Here is a 22,882-nt window from a genome sequence, read left to right as displayed (position 1 = left end):
TAGAAAGAGATAATGCTGTTGATTTTGGAAAATGTGCTGACTATAAGCACAATAGTGACACAAACTACCACTTTCAAAAGCTTCTCATGCATTTTCACTTTGAATAAATATTTCCACGGTGGAGAACACAAATAGTCACAGCTTAACAACTGCTCTGATTATCAAGAAGATTTCATGCAATACCTCACTGCACTCTATGTATGTACATATTTTTATGTGTAAGTATTTATGCATACTCATACATGTTCTCCATAGCTACCTCATGTAAATGCTGACAAAATACTCAGAGGAAGTGAGATCAATCAAACTTCAGTCATATAAAGGTATTTGTTTCACTTTTGAAGAGCATGTAAGAGACTGGCTTTTACTAACATAAAAGCCTTTCCTGAAGGAATTCCATTTAATTTCCTCAACACTACTAATCTCACCATTTACAATGACAGGACATAGCAGTCCTGACACATGGTCTCTTAAAATTGCTTCCCTAATCAGTGTTCGTGTAAGCCCACTCTTAACACCTCATATGAAATGCAAAACTGGAACTACTCCCTTTGTAAGGGGTAACCACATTGCACTTCTCCACTCCCCTTGCCTTCTCATCTCTACTTCCTGTGTTAAACTCCTGGAAACTGCATTTACAGCTGCACTGCAAAGATCACTGTAGATGTTCCAGTATTAGACCTGATGTGGGAGAAGTCTGAACTGGTTTAATAATTTATTAAGTGCATACAATGTCACTTCAATTCATTTACATATTTAGGACCTCCAATCATAAACATATAAATTTATGGTTTTAACCATAAAAAGGCTTAATAAATAAATTAAAATAAACATTTTCTCATCAGTTTTGTCCACAGGTTTGTTTGCTGGGCAAAATATCTGTCCATATCAAGTGCATATTTTTGCTCATCTTTTGCTGCTAATTCTATAAAACTGTCAATATTCAGACAAGCAAATAAAGAGATCTTCTCTACAAATCAACCACTTTTGGCTTATAGCTGTGAAAAGCAGAAACCATCTTTGTTTTTTCATCCCCAAACTGGAAGAAATTGATCTTTGCTCTCTCAATAAGGCTGACTCAACAGGATGAGTGGAATACAAGCACAGAGATGAAGTGGCCTCAGAAAACCCTATTTTGAACATCTACACAAAAAGACTGAAAAAATACCTGAATTTTAACAAGCTCAGTGCTTACACCACATTCTAAACAAAACCTATTTTCAAAGTGTGATGTTACATCTTAAACTCAGCTGTTACTCTAATACTGACATGTGAAAAACAACCAACCCACCTTCCACTGGACCACAGGCCATTACACCACAGCTCAGGGTTGCCATCATCACAGCAAAGTTATCCCAAAGTAAGATTACTTAAACCAGAAATTCCAGGTGCATAAACATAGACAAATATTTTTCAAGGTATTTTCAAGAATTTAAGGATCTGAGACTTTTGAAATGCTTAGCCCCAGTTTCCTAAAAACAAAATTATAATTTAAAGTGCAACTTAGCACTTAAGACAAATGGTTTGCACTAGCATGGCTTCATTGCTACATTTTCCCCTTTCATAACCTGTTAACATTATTACCACTAATTTATAGGGCAAAAGAAATACAGCAGCTGAAAAAAGAGCTTGTCCTTTGGCAAATAATTTGGTGGCTTTTAAATGAGACTTCAAATTAACCCTTTTTAGCTGAAACAGCAGGTTCTCTTTGAATGTTTTACATGAAAAGCACCACTTAAAGTTTATTCACATCTTCCTTTAAAAAAAAATAAATAAAGGCATATTGCAAAACACACTTAATGGAGGAGAAACTGATGGTGGGAGTATGTAATCAAACAGCACCTGGCCAGAATGCCACAGTACAGCATATGCTCCATGCCCTGCATGATCTTCCACCCCTCTGAACCCAGCACTCCAGCCCTGAAACACAGAGTAACACCCATACATGGGAAACAACAGTGTCACAGACTTAAATGGAATTTAAATCTCAGAATTATATAAGGAAAATTGGGACTGGAAAGATTATTTTGTATCAATTGCCAGGAAAATGGATGCAAGCTCCCTCCTCTTGGAATCACAGATCGATAGAATGGTTTAGGGTGGAAAGGACCTTAAAGATCATCTAGTTCCAACACCCCTGCCATGGGCAGACACATCTCCCACTGCTCCAGATAGCTCAAAGCCCCATCCAACCAGGCCTTGAAACCTGCCAGGGAGAGGGCATCCACAACTTCCCTGGGCAACCTGTTCCAGTATCTCACCACCCTCACACTAAAGAATGTCCTCCATATATCCAACCTAAACTTCTCCTCTTTCAGTTTGAACCCCTTACACCTTGTTCTGTCACTATACTTCCTGAATGAAGAGTCCCTCTCTGCCTTTCTTGTAGACCCCCTTCAGATACTCTCAGGCCTCCATGCAACCTTCCCTTCTCCAGACGAACAGGCCCAGTTTTTCTCAGCTTTTCTTCCAGAGGGAAGGTGTTCCAGTCCCCTTATGAACTATGTGCCCTCCTCTGGACTCTCTGACATCTCCAGCCAGTCAGTGCCCCTCTGGGTGGCATTGACTCCCTCCAGTGTGCCAGCTCAGTGCCATCAGGGAAGTGGCTGAGGGTGCTCTTTCCAGGCACTGCATCCTACCAGTCCTTCCCCAGCTGAAGGCAGCCAAAGGCATTTACAGGTAAGGAGGAAGTCCTTATGCCTCCTCCTTCCTGCCATCCCGCACGTACCTGTGATAACCATGAACACATACAACACAGACTGGATATCAGAAATTACATTATTTCCTTCCTTCTCTTCACAGCCTTTGCCTTCTACTCTTTCTTTTCACAGTTTCCCATTTCTCAGTCAAACCTCATCTTCCTTCCTTCAGTCTCTACAGGAAAAGTGACCACAAACTCACTGGTTCAGAGCACTATCTTGAATATGCATCAGGGTGTACAAGAGCACTTTTACTAGTCTTTGTTTCCTGTCTTTTTTTATTAGAACCTCTCTGGGGTTGCATCGCTTGGGCCTTTGCAATCTGTTCTGCTTGACTCACCAAGCATCCAAGCTTGACTATTCCTATCTGTATAAACACTGTGTGTTACCAGGTCATCACAGCAGAAGTCCATGTTGCAGGAAGATAAAACACATCATGCTTGTAAACACACAAGTGTTATAAGTTTGATCAGATACTAGCCAGTGTGCAAACACAGTGACACCCAGCCCTGTGAACCTTGTATGGAGACAACTATACGTGCATGAAAAAAAGAAGTATATGCACCAAAAAGTTTATAAACACAGGAGTGTTGGTCTCAAAAGCATGAAAGAGCATTATCACCAGAAAACTACGCAGATTTTTAAGTGACAGTTTGTTGTTTTGGTTTTTTTTTTTTTTTTTTAATCTTGCTTTAATTAAATACTACCTGTGTTTGTGGTGAGCTTTTCAATAAAAAGTTACTTTCCTGGTAGGCATCCTGTAGCCTTCAAATCAAGAAACTTTTGTCTTTTAGGGGTTATTCTTTCAACCTAAAATTGAATATCAGGCCCCTTGTGCCTAGGTGCAACAGCATTCCAGAAGAAACCTATAAGCAGTAATGCAACATTAAAGAACAGGGTTTTTATGTTAGACACTATTAGCAAGTTAAAATGCTTTTTATACTTACCCAGTTTTTTATTAAAAGATACTTTGGGGGTTATGTGAGCATTTCAATATTTCCTACTCACTTCTAAACTGGGAGGTTCTCTGGGAATTCTTTTTAAACCTTGGGTTAGGGTAGTCTGCTCTATTAAAATGAAGAAAGTCTAAAGAGCATTACCCATACAAAGAGCTGAAGGTCACTATCCAACTGTGCTCATTATCTCATTATGTGGTCTAATTCAGCAATGTGTTTTCTTCCTGGATCTGATAATTAGCTTTGTGTTTCTTTGTTTCTAACAAAAACGCAGAGATACTGGAATCTTTTAAGGAAACAGTGAATCATTTTGGAAGGCTCTGTGCAATAAGAGTCAAAGTTACAACCTTTCCTACTTCTTACAATTTCATGGCCTCCACTTCCCAAAGCAATCTACTCTTGGACCCCTGCTTTTAGGAAAACAGCTTTTAGGAAAACAGCTCCTAAAAAAGCACAAGTAGCAATAAACTGAAATTTTCTGGTGAGAAACATCTCAATATAAACAGTCAGAAAATGAAAATTCATTCTAAATAAGCTACAAAATCCACAGAGAGACTAGGTGTTTCCCTTCCCATAGAGGATTGAAATCATAGTAATATACTCACAGCTTAATCAAGTTAGGGCCAGTATGTACACTGTAACACAGCCAAGTCCTGAAATCATTACCTTAAACCCAGCACACATGCTGAAGACTTTAGCAGCACACACTGCCTTCAACTCCCATTGAAATCTGTAGATTCTTGCAGGGATGTTGGGGTTTTATTATCTCACAGGGTCAAGCTCTTACTCCTTAATCAGGCAAGAATCCAGATGAGGTCCATGGGAGATTTGCCAGAGAAAGGACTAAATGGAAAGTGAGAAAGGATGACTCTAAACAAGTTGGGAGCAGATCTTTATGCAGAGCAGAGCTTGCATATTGTGTGCCTGATTCATAGGCAGTAATTTAGCTCACGCAGATGGCAGCCACATGTGAAAAGATTCGGCCGTATATATCCTCTACTTGCACCTCATCCTCACCAAAAAGAAAAAGGCCCATCAGCAGACAGGCATTAGTTCCATTATTTAAAATGTAAATTTTGACAGAGTAAGTCCAGTAACAAGATTTTCAAAACTGTTGAAGTAACATAAATGGATATATATTTAATTGTAAAATAAAACACTAACTAGTATCCCTGAGGTATCCCTTTTCTCCCCACCAGAAATAAAACAAACCCCACACCAAACCAAAATCATTCTCATGAAAAAGTAAAACTGCTCACTTAGGAAAGGTCTCTAAAGGCCATCTGCAACATCAGAGCTCTGAAATGAATCACTCACTAATGCATCTCTTTCCATTCCCCCTGAGGTAAAGTTATGTTTAAGGAGTTTCTTACTAAATGCCACCACTCACTCATCTCCTGGCTATCTGGGCAACAACTGACACTTCACTCACTACAGCCTTTCCTCCCTGCCAGAACACCAAACAATTTTCTTCTCCTTGACTTCCTTTTGCTCATTTCTTCCCTTATTAATAAACACATGCCCATTGTGTTATCCTACAGGATTTCTCCCCATATAGTTCTACAAGGGCAACTGAAGAAACACAGGGATGTAGTTCTACAAGAGTTAACCAATTTCACATTTCCTTAATGCACTGCCCAGCTGCTTGTTAGCTGTAAGCAGAAGGAGCACGCACATTGGCAGTTAGCTGCTAAATGCATTTTCAAAACTAATAAGAAGCTGAAAACAATTCAAGCTCTGGACATGAGTACAGCGTATTCTCCCAGGCGAGCAACAGATATAAAAGGAGAACTGAGATGGCCTCCATATGAAAACACAATGGCTCTTCTCCTCAAATAATCTTTTACTGACTTTTTTTTTTTTTTTTTTAAGGGAAGCTGGGGAAAGGATTTTTAACAGGAAATAAGTCATTTGTGCCCAATGCTAACACAGCCTTTATAAGGCATGCATCGTAGTATCATTGCTGCAGAGAAAAAAGTCTCAGAGAGCCTCAAAGCCGATTCAGGTTTCACAAAAATATAAAATGTTCACACGCACATCTGAAGTACTTCCTTTTCAGAGACCCCACAGGTGTAGAAATCCATCTCTCTGTATGGCAAAGGTTCAACTCCCATTTAAGGGCTTACACATGAGCATGAGCCTCCTTGACACCACAGGGAACACATGGGGGGCCCGAGAGCTGGCAATGGAGTGCAATTCCTTGTCTTCTCCAGGACAGGAAAACGCCTGCTGCTCCTTCTTCAACAAGCAAACAAGGCTTCAGGGAAAAAAATGCAGGTACATTCTGTAAAAACTAACCAGAAAACACTAACTAAATGTAAAAGTGCAAGACCACAGAAGCTTTCTTAGCCCCTAACATAACTGTAAGCAGAGACCTCAATGAGTAGGATGGTTTTTTGCTTCCTACAAAAACAACAACCAACACCCCAGCCCTACATAGAGGGTAAGCAGTGAGAAACCTTTCAGTGAGCCTTTCAAAGTGACTCAGCAACACTTAGCACTATTTGTTTTCAAGTACAATCAGTAAAGGATAGTGTTACTCAGAAAACAGTCACAATATACTGGAATTTACTAGATGCAAAATAACTTTGCAGTGCAGTCAGCAGTCTAAGGGGCCTCATGCAAGATTTGCAAGCTTTCAAACAGTCCCTCAGAAAGGTGAGGGAATGAGTAATCTCTCTTCCTGCTAAACATTCAAAGTACACATAAAAGATATCATTGAGTCAGCACTCGGTGGTGACAATTCATCTGCTTTGCTGCAATTTTTGACAGCCTGAAAGTAGCCATTGCTATACATCTTACATGCCTTTTTTTTTAATTACTACTATTATTTTTTTTAGAAGAAAATACCATGTAAGCAACCCACTTCAGCATATTTTAACTAGGAGGTAATATCAGGTTTTGATTTTGGGGAAAAAAAAGAGCTAGGGACTGAAAAAACTTAGATGTCCAACAAGATACAAACAAAAAACCGAGTAGACAAACTAATGCAGGGCCCAGTTAAACTATATGGTTGGGTAGATTTTAACAAGGTCAAATGGTTCAGGCTTTCACTTGCTTACATTGTAGCATAACACACTGACTGTGAAGAGTTCCAGCTCAAGAGTCCAAAGGAGGACTGTTGCCTCTCATTTACTGAACAGTCTTCATAGGAGAAGCATAGAAGTTTCAACATTGCATTGTGCAGCAGCACATTTCCTTTTTGTAAGGTATTGCATATCACTGTGGGAAACTAGCTGGCAAACCCTTGTTATGGGTAGAGTTACATAAGTTACATGAACCAAAAAAAGTGCTTCTGTCAGCTTTTTCATGTACTTTTGGGTAAGGATGTACAGCTGTGCCAGTAAACCAAATGGTTTTGTTGCTTTATATTCCAATTCTGACAGGCTGTTTTACATTGTGGTTGTGTCCGACTGTGCCACCAGGTGAGGCACAGATCAAGTTACTTAAAATACTTGAACAATACTTCAATGCTCTTCTTCTATAAGAGGAAACTCATTTTTGACCTAATACAAACATAATCTGCTGCAAAAAATGGAGGCTCCACTACCCCACCACACACTTCCAAGGGTTCCTTATTTGCTCTAGCAATCATGATGGTTCAGAGAAAACCAGCCACTTCTAGGACTTAAAAGCTCTCATGTAAGCACACAGGAGCCCAGTTGAAACTTGTTCTTCCCATCAGTGAACCAGTAGTTTAAATTCATTAAATGGAATGGAAGTTAACAGCCATGCTTTCACTCATGGCTCATACCTCATGAGACATGTGGTAATTTAGTGGCCATCCAATACAGAAGCAGCTTAACCTCACACTGCAAGGCAAGTCACTTGGTGAGTGTATCCTGCTTTAGAAAAGCTACCACCCCCTACTGAGCACCTGAAGCACGGTATCAGCCTTTTCTAATTGCTCACAGACAGCTGGGTAACCAGCAGCCCCACTCCCTCCCCGAGCACAGCACAGGCCTGACTCAGGACCAGAGAGAGCCCGGGCAGAGCAGTTCCACAGTCCCACCACTCACAGCCCTGGCACCAGTGCCACAAGTCTGGCTGGAAAAGAACCAAGTTCTTGTTGAGGACAAACAACCTTTTCTCTGGATAACAAGGCTACAATAACAACTTGAATATATTCAGAAATATAGCACAGAAGTGTACTCTCATCTACTGTTTTTTACTTGTGCTTACTATTAACCATTAGCAGTTTAGTTAACCCCTTTGGACAGTTCACTGCAGCTTTCGTTCACTGTAAATGCAGAGAGACCCCCTATGTCACCCACTGCACACTGTTCAGCCATTGTATGAAAAAATATGTTTATCTTGAAAGCTTCCAATGCAATTCCACTGTTGTATTTGAATGTTCTTTGAGATCATCCAGGATATTACAAAGATCCTTGTTTTAAAAGTCTCTTCCAGCTGTTCTATGTGTATATTAGGAACATTGCAAAGGCATCAAATACTCATTAGGGATGAGATCATCCTAGCAAAAAAAACCATACTAATGCACATCTTGGATACAAACAATTACAGTGAGATATTGAACACGGGAGGAAGAACATAGCCCCAAGTAAAGAGGGGAGCAGAGAGCATCACACCCATTGCAGGGTCCCACCAAAAGTGAGCAATAGCATGATTTCCCTTTGCTGGCACAACACCCCTTGCACAGCAGGTTCTCAGTAAATCTCTCTCCAACTCCACCAGACAGGACTTAGTTAACAAAATAGCACAGAGGACCTAACAAGAAGCTTTGAAGAAAAAGCAAACAAACCTATGTGTCGCCAACGGAGAAGGCAGGCCAAAAGTCTTCAGACCAGAACACGAGTTTTGTTATCACTACAGGACATGACCCTTAGGATTAAACCCATTAACAAAGAGGACCTGTGCTACACCATCTTCAAATTTCTGCCATTAAGTCCTCCTAGAGACATAATTCTATACAACTGTATCAGGATCAGACACCTACCGACTGGTTTAGAATGGGATTAAAGGGAAGAAGACACAGCAATTCTGCAGAAAGTTATGGTCTCAACATGAACCTGTTATGTCTGCAGCACTTGCAGCCCTCCAAGCAGCAAACTGAATCCTCAAAAAAGCATTCCAGCAAGAGATGGCACCAGGGAGCACAGGGACACCCGTATACAGGCTGGCTCCTTCCAAAAATTTAAGGAAAGCAACTGGAACAAGATGACAACACAGGTATCAAAACTGAATCAACTTAATTAGTTCAGTCAACTAGTACCAAAAATGTTGATTTCTCCAATTAAATTATTTCAGTCCACTAAGCCAAAAAAGCACTGATTCATTGCTCAAAAATCCTCCTGGGTAAATCCTGATTTCACTCCACTTTTCCTTTGAGCAATCTTGTCAAATCATAGACAGTTACATGAATGCTTGACCTATAAAACCATCTCAAGTGCATTATTATTTCTCTGGAGAAAGAGGCAAGATACATTTTAGGACTCTTCAAGGCAGGAAAAAAACCCAAGGAGTTCTTTGTTAGCAACTTTTACTTGAAATGTTTTTGACAATATTTTTGGTTAATCCTTTACATAGTGCTTGTGCAATTTTGAAACAAACAGAACAATAAGCTGGTTTGGTTTTCTCCATATACAAGAAGATTTTAACAACACTATTAAGCAGTTCAATACTCAGAACGGTTTCATTAGAATTCTTTTCTCCTGAATCACATCAATTAAGTTGAAGCTCAGTCTAGTATTTATAAGAGCTGACTTATAGGCTTCTTGCTGCAAACATACTTTTGAGATCCAGTAAATGTATCATAGACCTAGAATTAAGGAACTTTATATTTTTTAAAATGCTTTATTCAAAATCAACCATCACACAGTCTTAAACATTATTTTATCTTGGGCATGAAATTGCTGAAAATACCTCTAGCTTTTCTAATTTCAAAGAAGAAAAAAGATTTCAAGAGACACAAGTAATAAAACCAGATCTTTTTTAGGGTTGCTTTTATTTTTCTGTTACTGCCATGAAGCATTCCTTAATCTGACATTTCAGTTACTTTTTTTTTCCCTTTTCACAGGAGGCACTACAGAAGCATTTGTCAAGTATTACAATTAAGACAATTGAAATCTTCAGAAAAACCTCAGAGACCTTCCTATGATGCATACTTGAGGTCTCTTACTTCCATCTGTGATGGTAAATGTGATCACAGAGATCAAGCATCAGCACTGGAGAATGAAGGCAGTGAACAATATGGCCACGAGCACTATTTTAGCAAGAAAAATAACTACTACTGGCCTACTTCCAAAAAGCAACTGAGACAAGTAATTTCCAAAGTCATCTCTCAACAGTTTTCTTGCCAATTTATTCAAATACCTATTACTTTTTCAGCTTGAAGGTGAAAATATCCCACAGAAAAATTAATTACTGCTTTGAACTCATTAGTGCCATAAAAGAAAATTTTGCCAGACTGACATAACATTTCAAAACAGAAGATACAGAAATCTGGCCACTCTTACTGTATATAACTCTTACAAGTTATTATACAGTCCAAAGGAAAAGTCGACCCTAATGCAAGAAACTGAAGCTACACATTAACTTGTATCATGTTGCTCAAATCCTGCATGGGATTTAATGCAGTTCTACCTGCTGTTGTAAGCTGTCTCCCAATCATGCAACAAAAGAGTTGTATTTCACCTGAAAATCATTTTTGGTACAGTCTCAGATTTCCCACTTCCTTGCTTTGGTATGGCTGACTCTACTTCTTGCAAATATAGTGATTTTTAATTTTTTTTTTAATAAGGATGATGGGTAGAGTAAAATAAGTAACTCCATGAGTTAAGACACTTCTCAGAACATGATACTTTATCTATGTCTTGCCAAAACGTAAACCACCTTGATCCTTATCAGAGATCACAACAAACCTCTGCAGTTCAGCATCCATGAGTCTAAAACCAAGCAAAATTGGCAAATAGTCTGGCAGTACCTTTAGTAAAACTTTTGCTAGTTTCATACCTCCAAAAAGGGTACAGGGACGTTTTGAAGAATTACTGAGATCCCAGCAGTTAGCAACAATGTCAACCATGTGACTTTAAAGTGATTACATTGGCTCTTCAAACAGGCCGGCAGGGAAGATGCCAGGGTTGAACACATCCGTTTTACATATCAAGTGACCAAGATTGAGAGATGAAATAACTCGTGGGGAGATCACAGAGCAAGTCACAAATCCAGATGCAAGCCTTTCACCTTTCAGCCAAAAGCAGAGGCTCACAGATTAGCCCCGTGCACCTAACAGAGCTGTGGCCATCGGGCACGGGGGCTGCACACGGAGAACAGCTCCAGCTGCTGCTCCAGCCTCCCCGTGCTCTCCTTCAGGAGCCCCTGCTCATGGCAGAGCCACAGCAGGAAGGAGCTGCTCTGCCAGTCCATAGCTCGCCCCACGCTCTCCCAGAGGTCCTTCAGACACAGACATTTACACTCAGTCACCACAGAGGATGGACACACACACACACATCACCTCACAGGGGGCTGCTGGGCCTGGCTGTACCGAGAGTGCACATCACTCCATGGGCAGGGCAACACTCCACCCTGTCGTCAGACACAGCAGCACCTGTCCACCCACGCTTTTTATGCTTCCTGTCCAGCTTTCATGCTACAGAGCAGATGCTTCCCATGAGTAACCAAAATGCCCATTTAGACTAAACACACACACACCCCCCAATATATAAAATGTGTGACCTCTGCTTTTTAAGTTCTTCATCTTCTACATATTTTCTTAAAGCAACCCCAAATTTGCAAACTGAACTGTGCTAAACTACTTCAGTAATAGCTACAAATAACCTTTTCACCTTTATCCATACAATTCCTGAAGCCTAGAAGTCTAAAGAATCACCAAGGCAATATGATGCTAAGTGTCCCTCCTTGATTTTTACATATTAAAGAAAGGCACACATTCTTGTGATGGAAAAAATTGATTTTGACATAGTAGCTAGAATCAAAATAACTAGGAGCATCTCTGGTAGGACATACTTATTACTGCTCTATTTAAATTAAAAGTATAAATAAAGAAAAATTTTATTTATTCCAAAATAGATTGCATCCATCATCCTTTCCAGACTCAAGGCAGATTTGGTGATCAAGGAAATGAAGAAAAACTAAAGAGGAAAATGAGCAAAAATAACCATAAAAATAAATTCTTCACCCACTCTTGGCTTCAAGTGTTAAGGAGAAGATAACAGAAAAACCCACCACCAAAACACCACACCTGCTTCAGATGAATGCAAACTTTTTGCTGAAGAGATAAAACAGCAACAAACCTTACATACATTTCCATTGCCCACCCCCAAACTCCTTTATTTGTTACATCTTCACTGCACTACTTCAATAATCAGAGTAATGACATTTTCAGTTTAGTTATTTCTATCCCTGACAGTTAAAATCCCTTTTTTATTAAATGCCTATTAGTAAGTCTCACAGTGTGGAAGCTGCCAAAAAAAGGAACAATAGCTCCATCTTTTATAAAGTATGCTAAAAAAGAAAAGCACATTGCGCTTAAAGCAGCTGCACTTCATGGCATTAGTGAAAACCTTTGCTTTTGTCACCTGGTGTCAAAACTTATCCTTGGTGAAATTCCATTGACTTAAAATAAGTTCACACCAAAGAAGAATCCAACTCAGTGCCTTCAGGTAATGAAACATGGTACAGTCTTTGTGCTAAATATATATTTTTTTTCACTCCAAATTCATCTCTCCTATGACTTACAGCCTAAGGGACTTCAGTTCTTTTTAGCATTAGCTACAGAGGATTAAATTATTTCTCTTTCTTGAAAAGGCATGTATCTGGTCCCTATATTTTCTCTACACTATAACATCACCAGCAGTAAAATAATGGCATTGAATCATACAAGTATGCTTCAGTGGAAGGAGCTTACAAAAGAAACAGATTTGCAGAAATTCAATACAATTTTAATGTGAAAATAACAATTGTTTTTCTAATAGCAGATGCTTCATTTCTTGGTGAGACACCCCAGGACCACACTGGGAATTCTGGGTGTGGGGTTCTACAGCATGTGAAGTTTAATCTTCAGTTAAATAAATATGCCTTTTTCACTTTTTTATTAATTAAAGGGATCATGTTATTTATAAGACAAATGACAGATGGAAAAGCTAAGAAAGAGTTAACAAGGGCCTGCAATACAGAGAGGATATTAAAAGATCTACAAGCAAAACCTCAAATCCCAATTCCCTTCAGAAAACAAAAGAATTATTTTTAGCAAAGTATTTATAAAATAATTATGTGGAGCTTAGAACTCGTTAAAGACAAGTTTCTCTTAAAAAAAAAGGAAAACTTGAATAAATTCCTTTACAAAGATACGGATTAATGCCATCCCCATTCTGTGCCATAAAATTTTCCTCAAAACTACTTTTCATCAGTGGAGTACCTCCCTCCAGAGAGCCTCAGTAACACCATTTGCCTGCACCTACACAGTTCCAGCACTGCATTATGGGCTGCAGATTTCTTAGGGCTCCTTTGGCATCACCAGAGCCAGTTTTAATCAAAGAAGCAGATACTGATGTCTAGAGATAAATGCTCCGGTTCAGCAAACACTTGGATATACACTCAGCTGTTCTGCTGAATCAGGACCCACAATCCCACATCCTACTGCTCCACATGGGTGCAGAATTGTGCAGAATTCTGCTGAAATTCAACTGGTTTTAGCTTGAGAGCCTTGCTGATACAGGAAAAATGAAGCCTGCTCAGTTCAAGCCATTCCAAGTCTGTGATACAATTACCTCTTTGAAAATACATAACCCTTCTCTGTGTCCTGACTCTTTAAATTCTTCACAATTTTTGCGTGGGTTTGGAAGATAAAAAAAACACTATTTAAGCATAAAGCACATAGAAATGGCACAGGATTTGATTCAATTCAGTTGCTGAAAGACAGACAGATGAACTGATTAAAGAAGTAATTTACAAAGGAATAGATCAACATACAGCACAAGAATGCTGAAGAAACTTAAATCAGGGGACACACAGATTTAGTCTAATCAGTCTTTTTATTTAAAGTGCTCACTTAAAACAATTTACTGCTTGAAAGGTATTAGGTTTTGTGTGAAACGAAAATTAACTCTTTTTTATGTATATTTTGGCATCTCAAAGTTATGTCACAGAGCTCACGGACATGAATTTAGGAATTCATCATTTGATTCCTTATCAGATAAACATGTGGTATTCATATGTTTCAAATCACCATCATGGTGATGAAGGAATAAAAAAATTATAACAATTTCCACTTTTAATAGCCAGTCCCTGGTTTCTCAGTAGTATTTCTCAGAACTGAGAGCACATAAGCCTCCCCTGAAGAGGGTGGGCATTCCCTTGCAGCCCCTGCCCCTCCTTGCAGCCTTTCTGCCATGGCACAGCACATGAACCAGCCTTTGCTCCTCTAATTCTCTGACACTGCAAATCTTCAAATGTTCTGAGTGCTGGTTTATTTCATCCTCAAAAGTCTGAACACCCAGACCATCAACAGATAGGAACAGGTGATTTCACAAGGGAGGCAGGAGCCAGCTGATTATGAGAAAGATGTGAAGGGAAAGGGAAGTAGGAAGTGAAATCTTCATCCATTCAAAAGCTGAATACTGCAACCAGCCTGTGCTTTACTTCAGTCCTAAGAATTCAAGATCCAACCTCTTTCCCTTGGTTCTCATCCTCTAAAAACAATTTAAACAAACAAAAAACTCCACACCTCTGGCAACAAATACTTTAAGGAAAAAATAATTACAGTCTAATTAAATCTGGGAAATACCCAGCAAACACTGTTTAAAATAGAAGGAAATTTGTGTAACTCCCAGTATTACTTTCTACTTTTTTTAGATCATGTCCTTCACCTTCTAGTAGAAGGTTTTTCTACTGTGCTTTGAAGAATCATATATTGCTTTTGGAAACACAATGTTCAAGGTCAGGGGAAGTTCATCTTTAAAAACAAATAAAAACTAGGTGTCATGACAAGGCCTGTTTCTTCCTGTTGTTCCACTTATTAACATGGCACCCATCACCATCATATCTGGGGGGCACAGATCCAGAGATACATGAGCTTGCAAGTGAACAGTCCTACGGAAAATGAAGCACACATGCTCTGAACAATGTAAGATTACTTACAAAAACAAGTATGTAAAAAGAAAGAAAAAGCAGCTAGGATTACAATAGAGGGGAGAACCAGGGAGTAAAGAGTTGTTGGAAGAAAACCATAAAGACAGACCTAACATAAGCAGATAAACCAATAACCTCAGCATTACAGAAAATAAGTAAATTCTTCAATATATGCAATTCTTACAGGGTCTTCATCTGCCTGACCACAACCATGAAATGCAGCCATAAGGAGAAAAGCGTCCACAAGTCAAGCACAGATAATGCTAATTATCAAGGGTGTTGAAGGAAAGTGAACATGGCTCCATGGGCAAATTCCAGTTGGTATCAGGTGCCACAGCTGCGCTGCTTTCTCAGCAGCAGGAATGATTTGCACCAACAGAGGATCTACCCCAGAGGCTGCAATGAGAACCTTTGGCCGCTGGAAATCCATAGCCTGTATCACCCTTCTGTCTTCTTTCCAGCTGAATAGTAATGCAGGATAGAAAGAAACAAAACAAAAACAAAAAATTGAAGCTAAAACACATCCCCATTCCTTCACAGAAGGACCTGTTCTGTTGAAGGTTCGGTCCTCAAGGTCTAGAGCAGGTATGTATTTCAGCTGTCCTCTAAGACATTTTATTATGACATGCATCATGCACCCAACTGCACTAATTTGCCAGCAAGTAAAATAAATATGTTCCAGCCTTTGATTTAAGCCACATTAGGACAGAATATTTTTGCTCCAAGATTAAAAAGCCAGACTAATTTAAGAGGTCATCCAAGGCCTGGATAACTGTGTGTAGTTCTAAGTGTTTGTGTGCAGCTCCTGTTGCAGGTTGCCAGACCTTAATTTAATCCCACTTCAAAAACTTCATTCCTTCAGTCGGGTAGAGAGCTTGCCAGAAGTTTTTCTCCCCATCCTGCCTTGGACTTTCCATGAAGTAGAAAAATCTCAGAGTAATCAAGGTTTACTTTGCAGTCTTTTTCTGCCCAAAAGAGCTTTACAAATAAAAGCTTACAAGAAATCAGTGTACAAGACAAAAGTAAATCAAATTCAGATAAGCATTTAGCTACATACATCCAAGTAGTATAAGGAGGTAGAAAAACAGGCAAATATTCTTTGAATATTTATATAGACTATTTTCAATGCAGTTAGTGAGGTGTAATATTTAAACTATTAGCTTGAAAAACATGCAGATCTGTGATTCATCTTTGACCATCCATTTCTGTACATCATGCAGTGTAACTCCAGGGTTTTGGGGACTTTTTGATATATTTAACACACTAGTACCTTCAAGAGCAAGAGTGGAAAAACAGAAACCAAACATGGATTCTGTCTAGAACCTCACTTACACCTGAAAATACAAGAACACCAAAGCTACTACAATGTCAGCAAAACACCCTCCATAACCAGTAGCAGCAGTTTCAGAGTAGGACTGGCAAACAAAACAAAGGTGTGCTCTGCTGCAGCAGCTTCACTTCTTCAGAAACAAAGAGCAAGCTGGAAAAAGGCTCAAATGTAAAAATAAATCAATACCCTAGGGAGGTGGCATGCTGCCCCCTGCCTCCCCCATGCTCCACCACAAGCAAGGGATTTTATTTATACTTCTTAACTTTATTTAGACTTCTAGTTTTGTTTATACCAGTACATTTGTGGTTCAAGACTGGAAAAGCACAGGTTCTGGATGCTGGCAATTAGGAGCCATGCCTGCAGTGCCCTGGCCACCAGACTGACCAGAGCCGGGGGCCTCTGCCAGCTTTTCACAGCTCTGCAACACGCTGTGTGCTCCCACCTAGAGCCACAAACTCCCTGCATTTAAAGCATAACTGTTTGCATTAAAAGGACTCAAAGCCTCCAGTTGCAAAAGCTCTATCTGAAGAGCCTTCAGAGAGCTGTCTTTCCTCAGTTTTAATTGCATCTGCCTGACATCTCTTCCCTCTTCATCATAGTCCATTGGTTCTTTCTGTACTCACTGTACTCATTATACTCTGTAAGGATATTATCTAGTTGTTCTCATTAAGAATTTATTGAAAAAATGAAAAAGCATGGAAGAAAACCAAAACATACAGGCAGATATAGCCAGAAACCACAAAGACAGTGTTTCCTCACCTTCCCCTAACAGACTGTGACCCCTCCTACTCTCCTCAGCTGATTTCTTCCCATACAGATAGAAGAAAAATCAGAGAAAGAAAGAAAGAATTTGAAACTAGCCTTCCTCCAAGCAGGGTGCTGGAGTAGACTTCCAGAGGTCCCTTCCAGCCAAAGTAATTCTGTCACTCTACTTAAGCATCTGATTGAATCCAAAGTTTTTTAAGAGTTTCTTTCAAGAATATCTGCCAGAGGAAAACACAGAGATGGGGAGTAAAACCAAAAAAACCACAACGAATTTCAAGACAGACACATTACGTTTTCTCAACGCTGAATAACTTACTAATAGTGTAACTGTTTGACAGCACTTTTAAATCAGTAGGTTTTAATTAAAGCTAGCATTAAGAGATAAGCTGACACAACAGGCAAGCATTCTCCTCAGCAGCAAAACAGAATTATGGTTGTGATCAATTAAAAAAGCTTTTCTTTTCTGCACTGGCCCTTCCTTTTAAAGTAGATTTTTACACATCTAGAATGATCCAGATTTGCTCCAAGTAATGGCTCTTGTAAGCCAAGAGCAGCATTGATGTGCTCAGCTCGAGCTGCAGACACACTCAGACACACCCTGCATTGCTGGAAGTCTGTCTGCAGTGAAGCTATTGCAAAATGTCAGCATCACGTACTGTTAAACAATCAAAGTTACTCATGCTGGATGGATGCCCTCAAGGAGGTCAAACCCAGAGAAAGTCCCACAAGGCTTGAGGGCTTGAAATAACATAATTTTCCATGCTGAAGATGAAATGAAGCCAAATTGTAACACATTTAATTGTTCAGCCCTGTCTCTTCCAAAGCTGGTCATCTTTTCCACAGTGAGGACATCTCAGATTTAAGCAAGCCATCTGTCCACTGTCTACTTTTCCCACTGTCTCATTTTGACTGACTGTACATCCACTTGGCCTCTTCTCCAAAGACCCACACTGTACACAAGCTGGACACATAAGAGGCTTCCCCTTGCAACCACAGAAAGAACTTTGACAAACAAACATTCTGAGTAGAATCACTTCAGTGCTTGAAGAAACTACAGAATAAACTAGGTACTTGAACTCCACAGATCTTTCCTTTCTCTGTGACAAGTTATTGCAACATACCATTTTAAAAATCCCCAGCTAGGCCAAAATGTGGGACAGGAACAATCCCCTTAAATGGCAATGCATGTTCCTAACCTAAAAGGACTCCATTAACACAGACAACTGTTATTAAAAGGCCTTTGCCATCATCACTAATGGTCGACTGGAAGTCACGTTAGACAACTGTCAGAAATGACCAAGGTGAGGTTTATCCCAATAAGGCAGGATGGATGGACAGACTCAGTGACCTATTATGAACCTTTCTGGGATTTTGTCTGACATATTTTTTATAAAGTCAAATAATTGGGGCTTAATTCCAGATTACAGGTCTTGGAGGCAGCATGGAGCTGAGCAGGTAGACCCTTTCAGCCCAGCTCTGCAGAGAGACTCCAGCAGCCTCAGCTTCACCAGCCCAACCCTGCATCTGGGAAAATAAGCTCAGCCTCTTGGCAGAGCCAATAGTTCATCAGGCTGGCAGAGCTACACTGCCTCCACTCCCAAAGGCTTCCATATCAACCCTCCCCTTTAAGTGCACCATGCATTTTTTAAAAATAAATAGGTAAATAACCTAAATAACTTAGATTACTACTGCAGTTCTTGTATTATCTTAAGGGTGAACATAGATGCAAGAAAACATTCTTATAGGAACAGCATCGTTTCTCACATCATATATGATGCAATTATGATCACAATAGTTTTACAGAAAACCTAGACATAAACTTTAGCTGACCTACTTTCTTCAGCATGAAAAAGTATTTCTGATCAACAATTCTAAATATGCACATCAAGTTAATCCACTGAATGCATGATTTGCATAATACTACCTACCTGCAGCTGCAAAGCACAAAACCATCAAAGGAAACACTGAAGTCACACAACTTGACATTTTTGTAAATGCTGTATTCTTCTCAAATCAACTTGCTTTGTGGCTCCTCATATAGATTTACTTTCTTTGAAATTTGTGGTGAGCTTTGAAATCAGATCTTCTGGAGTTTTAATTGCCTACAGAAAAAAGTAAAAATAAACATTAATACAAATACAACTTACAGAAATATTGTTAGATATTTAAAATTCTCTCTCTTGTAAGAAGAGAAACAGAACTCTCTCTTAAAGGTCTAGTAGGGGAGTGCATTTTATATTGTCAGATACCCTAGGTACCAGTAACTTAGTATTCCTCCCCTGTATTGCAGTACGTCTTTGCAGATGTTGCTCCCTTCTAGGATACATTGTGCAAGTTGGGATCTGTTTGGAAGCGAGGCCCCAGAGTCCTTTCTGTCAGCTAATACCACAGTCCCACTGAAGCCTGCCAATGGTACTCACACCCTCAGACATGTTTATTTTAAGTAATCAGACTTTCCCTGGTGCATATAAACATTTGTTTGCTCAGTTATCTGCTGCTACCTTTATTATAGCATGGAGAAATGTTTCACATGTACTGGTTGGTGGGTAACTCAAATTTAACTCATCATTTCTCAGTATGACAAACTCTGAAAACTTTTCAATGCTACTCGACACTAAATATAAACATAAAACTGCTCAGAATCTTTATTTTAAAATACTTTGAGACATGATATACCAGGTCAGTTAAACAACTCCAGCGTGCTACGCTAATAAATGACAATAGAGCTGATGCCTGCAAGCCTTACAAACATGGAAAATTCTGACCCCAGAATGCATGCTGCAGATTTTGGAGGGGAAACACTTAAGCAGATCCACAATATCCTCTTAAACTTTGTTTTTATTCTATTCTCAGTTATCTAGATGTCTAGAATAAGATTACAAACCAGGAAGGTAAAGAACAGGAATGTTGGTATTGAGCCTTTGGGAGCAGATGACAGATGGCACCTTGGCAACCACTAACACCCATCATAAAGTACTGCAAGAAATGACAAACCTCCATCATGGGACTAAGTGATAGCACAATGCTGAGTCAGGATCATGTGGCAACATCAATATCACTTAAAAGGTTCTTGCTGACCTGAAAATGGAATGAAGCACAAGGACAAAAGGCCAGATTCTGTCACACAGTGTGTGCCATGCTGTGCACCAGCAGAAGCCTGCTCAACCAAAACCTGCACCCAGATCAGCACTTCAAGACCAGCACCCCTGGGGCTCTGAGGAAACTGGACAAACTGCTCAGCAGCATTTCTGCATGGGTTATTTGGTGGGGATAGCACTGCCCTGTGTGCATAGAGCTGCATCTACACCCCTGAAAGGGCTGCTGGGGCCCAAGGGCAGAACTCCAGCCTCCTGCAGATGCTTCACTCAGCACCCAGCTCCTGGAACCTCCAAGTGGTCTTGGCAGTGCCCCAAATCCCACTGGGAGGTGGGGGGAACAGGAGCAGCTCTGCAGGCTGCTGGGAACACCAGACACACTCCTACAGGACAGCAGGGTATGGGGAGAGCCAGGAGCTGACAGTCTGTCACAACATGGGGGTTCATGCAGCTCCTTTTCTAGTGTCCCACCTAAAATGCACTTTTGGAAAAATGGCAAGACATTACAAATATTGAGCATTATTTGGGAAGTCAAATATAAACTGGAATAATTTGCTGCTATTTCTCTAGATGAAAAGAAACCTAACTCTACCTCCTGGTGGTACTATTTGGTTGCTAGTTCAATTTCTAAATGCTGCCACAAAGAAAAATTATCAAATAGAGGAAATAATGAGGTTTCTAGTCAGTGTTATCTATAGAAGACCATCATAATGTTCTGCAAGATATCCTACGTGCAAAGAGGCAATGAAGAAGCATTCTGAAACCCAAGTTACTGATGTACAGCCATTTGACCACCACCAACAAACAGAAGAGAAACCAGAAAAAGAGCAACTACAGCACACATGCTAATAAAGAAAATCCAAGATGCTCACTGTCCCATCTGCATAAGCCTCTCATTCCTCAGTGACAATTTTATAAGGCACCAAGTTGTGTAGAAACAGGGAGCACCGGGAAAGAACTGGAGACAAAGAAATTATGTTTAGAATCCCATTCTGACCTGAGCATCTAAATGTGTTTAAATGTCAAGTTGCAATTCCACTTGGATGAAAGTCCATTTGAAAAAGCTGATTTCAAAGGCAGAGAGAACACATACACATTTCCATCTGTAGGAGTGATTTGATCCCTACCACAATCTACTGACCAATAACTTTTGCAAGGTATAACTCAGAGCTGCCAGTATATGATTGAATAGTCCTAAACTTCTACCCTGATTCTGCCAGTTCATGAAGGGTGAATAATGAAGACTTAAATGAAAATTTGGAAGAGCTTTCTGAAGAGTGAGCTCACTTGCTTGAAGACATATACTCACAAACTCAAAATGCAGGGCAAATATCAAACAACATGAAAAGGTGACAAACTAACAGTGAGTTTCATGAATTTAGGATGAATGATACCCCAACTGTCAGCTCCACAGCTGCAATTTAAAAGACAGATAAAACTACTAGTAATAACTCATTTAAGACTAAACCTACTAAGCAGGCAATTTGTCAATATTTTCCAAAATATGATCATGTGTGGCAGGAATCAGCTACCAAGCTGCTCTTAAGTGACCATCTGACAGTACCAAACAAACAAACTAACCAACCACAACAGCAACAACAAAAAAGTGAGAAAGTTAAGTTGTGGTGCAAAATCTGCCAGATTTTGCTTCAGTGTGAGACCTGCTGTCACTAGAAAAAATGTGAAACCTGCAAACTAGGAAAAGCCAGTCCACAAAATAGGAAGCTATTTCCCTTGAAACAAGAGAAGAAAGCTGTGCAAAGGGATAAGGAACCTAAACTATTTACCCAAGAAGTAAACACAACTGCTAGCCAACTTGACATTCAGAAGAAATTTCCAAGAGAATCCTCTTTTCCTTTGGGGTATATCTGGGTGGCTATTTTTGTAAATGAGATCATGAAAGGGCGTATTACAAGTATAACCAAAAAATCCTGATGTGGAAGAGAAAGAGAAGAAGACATGAGTTTTGGGTTTATTAATAATGTTTTCATGCCAATGCTTTTTACTACAACAAGCTGCAAGGAAGGCTGGCAAAAGAAGGCATCTGAATCAAAACCATTGAAGACTATGGGGTCATTTTTGGTCATTTTCACTGAAATCTGCCGTTGTAAAGGCCACTAGTCCTGGTAAAAGTGAGGGTCTAAAAAGCACAAAGACCCTATTTTGTTGAGAAATATATATCTGCAGATCAAATCAGGAATACATGCTGCTGGGAACATCAGGAATAACCTGACTACTACTAGCTTTTGTTAGGTATGAAAGAAGACTGGGGAAATGGAAGGGGAGGAAACACATTTTGAAGTACATAAGGATAAGCAGAGGAGAACGCATGAGGTTTTAATTCGGTTTCAGCTAGGAGCCTCTGGTGCCCATGAGAATTTTGATGCATAAAGCTTAGCTAGAACTCAGTGAAAAGCATGGTGCTTTTGAAAGATACCAAAGCACGGCCTGGAAGGACAGTTCTCATTGCTATGCTAAGCTAAAGGACAACGAATGTTGTCCTTAATTTAGTGGTACTTAAAGCAATCTACATTTGTCAGAGCCAGTAGCAGAGGAAACAAATCACTTGAGTACACTACTGTTTTCTCTCAGCCTTTCACCTACATAAATAGTTCTCTTTGTAAAATTCTGGTACTCATCTTCCTCAGAATTTCAGTCTTTGGATTTTTTAAAGCTAGCCTTTGAACTAAAAAGTCACCTTTAATACTGCAACAACATGGAAGAATTCACAGGCTAGAAGCATGACACTTTCTCCTAAAAAAATCCAAAACATCTTTCCCTATGGATTTTCCAGTCCTTACTGACAGGCACTCCCAGACCATAAGGCTCTGTGGTCTATGGCTTGTCACTAAGAAATGACATTCAGCACCATTCTGCCACTAGCAGAAATGCCCCCACCCCCACGTGGGCCTAATGCTCTCTAGAAAG

At 39.7% G+C, this 22,882-nt stretch overlaps 1 protein-coding gene across 1 annotated transcript in view; it reads right to left on the bottom strand.

Annotated features, from left to right (window-relative positions):
- TGFBR3 (transforming growth factor beta receptor 3) overlaps window positions 1–22,882 on the bottom strand; it is a 108,947-nt gene that overhangs the window by 76,633 nt on the left and 9,432 nt on the right. Inside the window, exon 2 of the mRNA XM_058809047.1 lies at window positions 18,788–18,961. Coding sequence (XP_058665030.1) covers window positions 18,788–18,845 — 58 coding nt within the window. The 5' untranslated portion in view covers window positions 18,846–18,961. The remainder of the gene's footprint in view (window positions 1–18,787; window positions 18,962–22,882) is intronic.

The sequence above is a fragment of the Ammospiza caudacuta genome, chromosome 7, assembly GCF_027887145.1.
Source record: "Ammospiza caudacuta isolate bAmmCau1 chromosome 7, bAmmCau1.pri, whole genome shotgun sequence".
Classification (NCBI taxonomy): Eukaryota; Metazoa; Chordata; class Aves; order Passeriformes; family Passerellidae; genus Ammospiza; species Ammospiza caudacuta.
Note: the sequence above shows the minus strand (reverse complement) of the source record. Positions and strands in the feature narration are given on the sequence as shown.